Genomic DNA, 9,967 nt, shown 5'->3' with positions numbered 1-9,967 from the left:
CATTCACCCTGTATGCCTTAAATATACAGACTCTAAGCCAGTGCCCTACTGTGGAAGAAGAGACCTTGGAGACAAGGGAAGCTGGTTAAAAAGAAATTAGTAAGGCCTCAGAATGCCTAAACGCAGCAATACATTTGATGTAAATATGCAACGCCCTGCGAATGTCTAGGGTATGCCACTTTTTTTCTAACCTATGAGTAGGATGGAAACAAAAATTAGGTAGTATAAGTTCCTGAATTTTATGAAAGGATGAGTTCACTTTGGGCATAAATGCTGGATCGAGGCAGAGAACAAATGAAAGATGCAGAGGTCGCTTCTAATTGACAGAGCCACAATTTCAGAAATTCGTCTCGCTGAAGTCACTGAGATCAAGAAGGTGACCTTGAGAGTGATATATTGTAGAGAGACGGTCTGTAATGGTTCGAATAGAGCCTTGGTGAGAAAGTCTAAAACCTTGGTCAGGTTCCAAGTTGGGTACCTCTGAATAGTGGAAGGATGAATGTTGGTCGCTCCACAGAGGAACTGTTGAATGTGTGTGAGATAGGCCCACTTGTCGGTAGAGTTAAGACTGTAGAGAGGGCTGCCACTTGATGCCTCAATGTGTTTGGTGAAAGACCTTTGGTGAGGTCCTGTTGGAGAAAGTCTAAAACATTAGCCAGAGAGGCAGACAGAGGAATAATATTAGAAGAGGAACACCACTAGGTAAAAGCTGTCCAGGTAACATCATATATTCGAGTCATAGATGGGCATCGCAACATTTGTATGGTTTGAATGACACTGTCTGATAGCCCATCCGCTCTCAATGCCTCCCGCTCAACCTCCACACGGTTAGTTGCAACCAATGCAGGTCTGGAAGATGGATCAAGCCTTCTGAGAGGACAGCTTGTGCAGCGGAATACACCATGGAGGTGTTACTGATAGCGTCATTAAGCCACCGAACCAGGGACGGCAGGGCCAATGTGGTGCCAGAAGAATTTCTGCCTCCTTGTCTAGCATTTTCCGCACCACCCTCTGTGTTAGAGGTAGAGGAGGGAATGCGTATAGAAGGCAAAGTGTCCACCCCTTCTGACCCCAGAATTGCATACCTGGTGAAGTATCACGGAAGTGGGGAGTTTTCCCTTGTGGCAAAGAGGTCAAGTACCGGTCTCCCGTATCTGTGGGACAGTTTCCGGAAGAGATTGTGTGAGCTGCTCCACTCGCCGTGGTTGATCTGGGTGCTACTTAGCCAATCGGCCGGAGCGTTGTCGACACCCGAGATGTGTTCCGCCCTGAGGGAGAGAAGATAGGTTTCCACGCAAAGCATCAACAGCCACGCCTCCATCATTAGTGGTTTGGACCTTGTCTCCTCTTGCTGATTTACATATGCCTTTGCGGTGATATTGTCTGTGAGACGAGAACATAGGTGTTGCGCACTGTGTTCTGGAACCACCGAAGGGCTAGGTGGATTGCCTGCAGTTCCAACCAATTGATGGTGTTGGCATGATCTGCTTGTGACCACAGTCCCTGTGCCATCCCTGTTTGGAGGTGGACCCCCCACCCCATCAGACTGGCATCTGTGGTGAGCGTGAGGTGAACCGGCTCTCAAAAGAGAGCCCCGTGAGTCAATGCCGGTGATAGCCACCACCCCAAGGACTTTATCACGTGCAGTGGGATGGAAACCTGTTACAGTGAGCAGTTGAGGTCGCTCTTCTGGTACAGCAGCAGGTACTATTGCAGGCAATGGCTGTGGAGGCGTGCCCATGGCACAATGTAGAAGCAGGACACCATCTTCCCCAACAGAGGAGACAACTGGAGAAGCTGGACTCTGTGACAGGTGCGGATTGTTCTGGCCAGATCCTGCAGGCTGTTCTGTTGATCTGATGAGTTGAACACTTTGCCCTGCACAGTATCTATTAAAGCCCCCAGATGAAGGATACTGGTGTCTGGATTCAGAGAGCTCTTTGTGAGATTTATTGAGAAGCTTAGGCCCTGAAGGACTTGAATGGTGGTGTGAATGTCTCTGTGGCCCTGCCTGATGTAGGGGGACAGCAAGAGAATATCATCCAGATAGACCTGGATCCAGACTAGTCTGGAGTGGAGATGGGCCGCTACCACCGCCAGAACCTTTGTAAAGACCATTGGGGCTGATGACAGCCCAAAGGGGAGGGCTCAGTACTGGTAATGATTTCCCCTATACTCGAACCTAAGGAACTGTCTGTGTTCGCGAAGGATGGGAATATGCAGATACGCCTCCATGAGGCCCACCAAGGAGAGGAGGACGCCCTTGCGGATGTTCTCCAAGATGGACTGCAGGTAGAACTGTCAATAAATGACAAATCAGTTGAAGACTTTGAGATCCAGAATTGGTCTCCATCCCCCTGAGGCTTTTGGCACCCCTAACAGCCAGGAGTAGAACCCCTGGTGTTCTTGGCCCTTGGGAACAGGTTGAATGGCCCTGATCTGAAGAAGATGGCAAATGGCCTGTTCCACCAGCTGTCTCTTTTGAATATCGCAAAACACTGGACAAGGGACAAAATGCCTTGGAGGATTGGAGAGAAATTCCAGAGCCAGACCCCATTTGATGGTCTTCGGGACCCAAGCATCTGTCATTATTTCTTTCCATTATTCTACAAACACAGCTAGTCAGCCCCCTATCGAGAGATCCTCCAGTCACTTTTGATATCTGTAGGATTGGTTGAAGCCCCCTCCAAAGGATTTCCTGGGAGGGTATCGCAGGAAGGTCCTATTGGACCTATCCTGCTGTTGATTGGAGCTCTGCCTAGGGTGAGACTGGCACTGCGGATGGAGGTTGGAGAAACCCGTCCTGCCCTCGAAAGGGCGGGTGTCAATAGAAGGGAGATGTTTGATTGTCTGACTTGCGGAAGGTTGATTGAAGGACCTTACGCTTGTCTTTTGACTCCACTAATAAAGGCTCTAAAGGGGCCCCAAATAGACTTCCCCCAGAGAATGGGGAAGAAGCCAGATGCCACTTGACTCTGGCATCAACTTGCCAATTTTTATGCCACAATAACTGTCTGGATGTGAGGGGTAGAAGCAATAGCTTTAGAAGCAAAGCAAGCTGCATTGAGTGCTGCATCAGCCGAAAATTCAAGAGCTGCTTTCAACTTATTGAACCCTATGGGCCCTAGAATCCTTATTGGGAATCCTGCTCTGGAGTTGTTTTAGCCAAAGGAGAGCAGATCTGTTAAAAAAAATGAAGACGAAATGGAAGCCCTAATAGCCCAGGCTGAAACTCCAAACGCTTGTCTTTAGGTTTAAGGGAATCCTCCGAGGCATTGGCAGCTGCATCAGGAGAAGGAAAGGCCACCACTGGCAGGTCTATAGTGGGGAGATCGAGAGCCTTAGCTAAAGCAGGCCCTATGTTATACAGACGTTCTAGGGCATTAGGCAAACGACTGGAGCCAGGAGAGGCCCATTGTCTTTGTATCACATTCATAAATATTCTAGAAGGAACAACCTCCTTTTCAACAGTGGGTTCCAGAAAAAGAGGATCTTTCGAATCCCCCGTCTCTGGGGCTGCAGCCTTAAGAGCTGGAATAGGTTTAAAGCCAGCAATTTTCTTTGTCTTAAACAACAAGGACCGAAAAAGAGCAGGTCCCACAAATGAGGATTGATTGGGGCCCAGATCTTCATCCTCAGAGAGGTCTGAATCCCTGGGCGCCTGCTCTTCTTTGTCCCCTACCGTGGAAGCCCGAGACACAGAAAGTTCGGAAGAAGCCTTCCCAGAGGAATGCTTCTTTTTACTTTTAGATTTGGAACCCTCAGACTTAGATTTAGAACTGTGGCTAGAAGATTTATTGCGCTGAAGCCCAGCAGCTATGCCTTTTTCAATGGCTGAGGATATGATGGCAGCAACATCTGGGGTTATAGTAGGGGCTGGTTGAAACCCCAGAAACCCTGGGGAGGAAGGAGACTGATCTGCCTCAGGAGAGGGGCCTGCACCTCTCAAAAAGCCCTGTACCCTCTCCTATCGGAGAAGGAGAATCTGGATCAGAAAGAGAAACCTCTGAATCAGAAGAAAGACCCACAGGAAGAGGGTTATCAGGAGAGGCCGGGATCACCTGGAATGGATGCGGGCTCTCTCTGCCACCTTGTATGCGCTTGCTGGAAGAAGTCTTGTGAAATGAAGACTTAAGTTGCCCCTTTTCTCTTTTCTTAGCTGTCTTAGGAGCCTTTGCAGGGATCTCCTCAGCTGCCTCAGTTGCTACCACCCTTTTTCTTGAAGGCTGGGCTGATGAAGGACCAGCTATAGGCTCTCTGGTGGAGAGGGCTGAGGGGAGATTACTGCCCCATCTCCTGTGCTGGAAGCCATAGTTAGATGCCAAGAAGAAAACAGCCACCCTCAAGATAATTGCTGATAAAAGGGCCCTGTTACCAACCGTTGGCTTCAAAATGGCACCCGCTGCCCTTTGCACCAAAATTAAGTGCCTCATACTTTCTGCTGGCTTAAAATGGTGTCCGCTGCAATTTCTGAGGGAACCAGTCAGTGATCCTTCTAAGGGCTTTGCAGCCACTGCACTGTGCTTCTGACAGAGGTTGCAGAGTTTCCACCGGGGCAATTGCCAGCAGTCCGAATTGAAATAGAAGGATCGGAGCCTCTCTGCTGCCTAATAGGAGCCTCCAACGTTTTAAAACGGCTTTCCGAGCCGCGCAGCTGGCTCCGCAACGTGGGGCAAAGCCCTTTGTTGAATTTGAGCACTCCCTCTGCCTGCAAGGTCTTAAGGATGGCAGAGGGTGAATTATTAAATTTTTAGCAATAGCCAATTAGTAATTAAGAACAAATTAGTCAGAGAAAATCAACTAAAGCTGGGGAGGAGCAGCACGGGGGATAGTTTTATAAACTGTAGACTCAGCTCTATTGGTTACTGAATGGAGTTAAACCTATCTGACTGCTGTCTCCACCAATCGTGAAGAAATGTGACAATCATGTTACCAAAGTAAAGGCAGGAAATGTTGCCCTGTGTTCAAATAATGTTATGTGGCTAACAATGGCTAACATGACATTAGGACAAAATTCATTCTGAGTAAGGGCAAGCACCAAAATTTTGATGAAGAATTCACTTTTGGGAGTCCTCCTGGATCCACAGCTATCCTTTGATCACCACCTGACGGCTGTGACCAGGGGGGCATTTGCCCAGGTTCGCCTGGTGCGCCAGTTGCGGCCCTACCTGAATCGGGAGGCTCTCACAACAGTCACTCGGGCCCTTGTGACCTCTAGGCTGGAATACTGCAATGTGCTCTACATGGGGCTGCCCTTGAAGAGCATCCGGCGACTTCAGCTAGTCCAGAACGCGGCCGCGCGAGTGATCGTGGGTGCAGCTCGGTTCACCCACACACCTATCCTCCGCGAGCTGCCCTGTCGATCTCCGGGTGCGCTTCAAGGTGCTACTAGTCACCCATAAAGCCCTTCATGGTAGTGGATCTGCGTACTTGAGAGACCGCCTTCTGCCAATTACCTCCCTGCGACCAATTAGATCTCACAGATTGGGCCTCCTCCGAATTCCATCTGCCAGCCAGTGCCGGCTGGCAACTACAAGGAGGAGAGCCTTTTCAGTAGTAGCTCCGACCCTTTGGAACGAGCTCCCCGTGGAGATTCGTACCCTCACCACCGTCCAGGCCTTCCGCATAGCCCTCAAGACCTGGCTAGCCCGTCAGGCCTGGGGACAAAGATAGCCGCCCCTCCCGAATGATGAATGAATGTTGCTCATTATTTTTACTCTATGTGTGTCTACGTCATTGTTTGTATTCCCCCCCTCCTGATTTTATGTAAGCCGCCCTGAGTCCCCCCCAGGGAAAAGGGCAGCCTATAAATGTTAATAAACTCTCAAACTCTCAAACTTTTCAGGCAATATATAAAGTTTCACTATTCATTTATAGTGCTCTCTTTCCACAAACGAAAGTAAGAAGTTAGTACCTAATACTAAGAACGAACATTGTAGAAAAGCTATTGATTGTGGTGTGTTTATGTGTGACTGCATTTATGATGGTGTGAAACCAAGACTGTTGCTATTATTACATCTCCTTTGTTGCAATCACAGCTTGGTTTTAAAGCTTTGAAAAATGTTTTCATCTCTGCCATAGGACACATCAACAGGAGGTGCTTAATCTGAAATACATCTTATTTTGGGAAGATGGGGATAGTATTAATAAATAAAACATTGCCAACAAGTATTTGTAAATCTGTTTCTACTTGCAAATATAACTCTCCTTCTGTATTGTCAAATGTTACACATATTGAATCTAGTAATCTATTAGCTTTGTACCATCTGATTACAAAAATACTCTCACCATATTGAAATTAATATTTGGAAAATAGATGACAGGACAGCGCAATCATCTAACCCAGGGCAATTTGTAAACCTCTCAAATGAAATATTTGAGAAAATATTTCTAAATATTCAACAAGTATTTTTTGCTTAATTTGAAATCATAATCCCGTTTTTAAAAATACCTTTTAATAATGGGCAAGAAATCTTCAAAATTCTTCTCTTCTATTGTGAGAAATATTTTGTCTGTTTGAGTAAATATCACTGAGTTATTAATAAAAATTTAAAAAAGATTAATTCAGTAGTCCACATTTTGGCTGAGGTAAAACCATGTGCATTTATTTCAACTGCATTTTAGAATTAGTTAAGCATAAAATTAAATATGTTGACTGTAATAAATTCAGTCATACAAGTGCAAGTCTCCAACTATAATGTATTCATGGCAAGATTATTAAAAAAGGTACCAGTAAATCATAAGACGGAGCATGTCCATTTGATCTTTATTGAAGTATACAGAAGGTTCTCTTTAGAAATCAAATATGAGAATGGAGATATGGCCAAACGTAAAATCTATCAAATTCAGTGAAAACTGTCTGACTTTAAATAGTAGCTGTAAGAATGACCAATATATATTCTGTTACAACTGCCCTCACTCTACAAGTAAAAAAAAAATAATAAACATTCAGTAAACATTCTTTCCTAAGGTAGCTTCCCTTATATAACAGTGATTTATCCATTCTTGTATACATAACTTTTAAACATACCAATCAGTGGTTCTCACAATTGGAAAATAAAAGCACAAAAAAGTTTACACTCTTGTACAGGTAAATAAAAGATCATCTTGAATTAAACTGTATATCCTGAAGGGCATATTAGAGTTTCAATTTCTTTACCTATTACATAATTAGCTTCTTAGATACAAATATTGACATATTTGGCTTGTGCTTCAAAGCCTTGTGTGTCTATCAAGTCCATGTCAACATAGCTCATAATTTGAAGTCACTTGGGAGGTCTTTACTGCTGCTTGGTTTGACTTGCTCGTGTAAGAGAGTGTCCTCAATACTAGTCATGGCACTGCATCTCTCGTCAGGATCATCCACATCTGGATCCAAGCCTTCAGGGCAGGGGAGTTTCTGAAGCTCTTCCCTCAGCTGAGCTGTGTGACGCTGTACACAGAAACATAGATAGGAAAGGTTCTCTTTCACAGCAGTTTGAGTTTGAGTCCCCATTACAATAAAACCATTATACACTTCATATGGTGATAATAGCCAAGGTTTATACTGTTGATAAAATAAAATAAAAATATGGGGAGTAGTAGCTGCCCTACATATGTCAGAAAAAAAATTCCACACAGAAAGGCCCAACACATGGATTAAATTCTTATAAGGTGATCATGGATCTGAAGAGGGCAGTGGTGTTTAGCTAATGCATTCACTAGTGGGCTTCTGCAACTATCTACTTGGAAAACACTAATAAAAAAGGACCTAACTCCAGGATGGGCCTTGAAAAGCTGGAAATGCCTGTGTGACACTGAAATGAAAATAGAAAGCAGGAATTTAAAAAAAGTAATCACTTGTTGGAAATGGGATACAGAAACAAAAGCTCAAGATCAAAGGGATATTTGGGTGAAGAATTACTGTACTTCGTTCTTGAAAAGTGAAGGCAGGTTCTCTTATCCAGCAAGCCAAAATTACTCCTATTAAAAATACCATTTTCCATAAAAGGAAGTGATCATTATTTTAAAATGCTTCAACATTAATGTGGGGAGAACTAGGAAAATTCCAAATAGGGTCTGGAGTAGCAGTGGGCAAATCAAATGAAATGTTTTTCAATAGGCTAGGAAGGAGGAAGGCTGGAAAGTAAAGGAAGAAATGAAGGTTGGTCTTTGTGGAGGAAAAGTGAAACTTCAAAGATTTTGCCCAATATGCTGTAGTTTCACTAATCCTTGAAGAATGAAGGCTAAATCTAGAAAGGTGACTGAACAAGGAGGAACAGATTGCATCTTAAAACCCCTTACGAGCAGAATGGACAGTGAATAAATTAAAATATATTCACACTGAATAAAATAGAACAAGATGGAAAGAATAAAGAATTCAGAAGAACCAACAAGGTCTAAGAATTAATATAAAATCACTGTTGTGCAAACATATATTGAAGGAATTCAATGACAGCTGTGCCTAGGCATATTTTTCTCCCCCAAGAAATTATGTTAGCTCCAGCAAATTCTGAATGAACTCCAGGCAGACATATTACCCATGTCTGTAAATCACAACAATCACAAAGAAGAATTTTATTAATCTGATAAATTCATTTTTAGTTTATTTCATGTGTTATATTTCAGCAGTTGTGATAAGTAAAAGAATTGTGCAGTTTAGAATTAAAGTTTATATTTTAGACAGCTTGCAGAATATTACACATCTGCAAATGCCCTATACCTTTTGGGTACAAGTAAGCAAAGTTGGATTCATTAACCCTAAAAACTACATCTTGAACTGTATGATGATGATTCAGGAACACAGGCATTTCACTTGATTTTTGTTACCTCCAGCTAAGTATGTGAAATGACATTGAAAATCATTGGGTTTTAAGTGACGTTCAATTTCAAATAAAACATATCTTCCTATTGATCTTCAGCATTATTAATAACTATTGGGAGAGAGGAAAAGGCAACATGGAGCTGCTTTAAGACTATAATAGCCAATTCATAAAGATAAATGACAGGAACAACTTGAATAGAGAAGGGTCTGGTTTAGAGAAGGAATGTGCAATTTAACTGATATTTTACAATGTTTTCCAATGCAAAAGAAAGAAGAAAAAAGACAATGAAAACAATTCAATCTGACAACAGTTTTAATATGCACAAGGTGTAATTTTTAAGGAACTTCCTACTTTAATATTTTCACTCACTCACTCACTTTTGAAGATAGCCATGAATGCATATTTTAGCTTCTTACCTTTAGAGCTGCAGCGTGATGAGACATAGTTCTGCCTACCCGTTTATCGCTGCTGTACTGCTGTATATCTGCTATCCACTCCTCACACTGAGCCATTATCTCTATCCTCTTCAAGTAGAAGTGTTTATGTATAACCTATTAAAAAAAAGAATAGGAGCAGAAATAAGAATTAGCTATTAATTTACACTTTCACAATGCTTCTGATGTTCATGAACATGGAAGGAACTATTTCATTTTCTAAGTTCATCAGGCAAATGTAGTAGGAAAAGATATGGTTGCTTTAAAGCACCGCCGATAGACTCTGTTTGGTATGAGAAATGTTTTTTGATATAAACAACTATCTAAATAGGAAATTAGTTAATAGCTCTGTAACAATCTTGAGAATTGAATTAAATAATTAAAGTGATTTATCTAATTGGTTTGACTAATTTCATTAATCAAAAAAATTCTTATATAAACTTATAGTAAGTCTTATCTTATGAGATAAGAACAAATGCTATTGTTTTCAGTTATGAAAATATAATTTGGCACACTATTCACATTTGTTTTGTTTAGCAATTTTCAAAAGGTGTGAGTTTACCATATATGAACCGGAGTATCTCAGAATATTATTTATTTACCAATTTGACCTATATGACTTTCAATATCTGAGTATCTCTGAGATCAATGGATGCTGGTGCAAATTTATTCTCACAAGGGGTGGAGGGAGAACAACTGTGTGGCTGGATCTTTTATTTTTTTGGGTCA

General features: G+C 42.7%; 1 protein-coding gene across 9 annotated transcripts in view; it reads right to left on the bottom strand.

Moving 5' to 3' along the window:
• Positions 1 to 6,749: 6,749 nt before the first annotated feature.
• The window catches only part of BIRC6 (baculoviral IAP repeat containing 6), a 153,109-nt gene continuing 149,891 nt past the window's right edge, over positions 6,750 to 9,967 (bottom strand). For all 9 annotated transcript variants that reach the window (XM_032216649.1, XM_032216653.1, XM_032216657.1 and 6 more), the window contains 2 exons: positions 9,221 to 9,355; positions 6,750 to 7,432 (listed from right to left, as the gene is read on the bottom strand). In XM_032216649.1, coding sequence (XP_032072540.1) covers positions 7,253 to 7,432; positions 9,221 to 9,355 — 315 coding nt within the window. In that variant the 3' untranslated portion in view covers positions 6,750 to 7,252. The remainder of the gene's footprint in view (positions 7,433 to 9,220; positions 9,356 to 9,967) is intronic.

Source organism: Thamnophis elegans, chromosome 4 (genome assembly GCF_009769535.1).
Source record: "Thamnophis elegans isolate rThaEle1 chromosome 4, rThaEle1.pri, whole genome shotgun sequence".
In the NCBI taxonomy this organism is placed as follows: Eukaryota; Metazoa; Chordata; class Lepidosauria; order Squamata; family Colubridae; genus Thamnophis; species Thamnophis elegans.
Note: the sequence above shows the minus strand (reverse complement) of the source record. Positions and strands in the feature narration are given on the sequence as shown.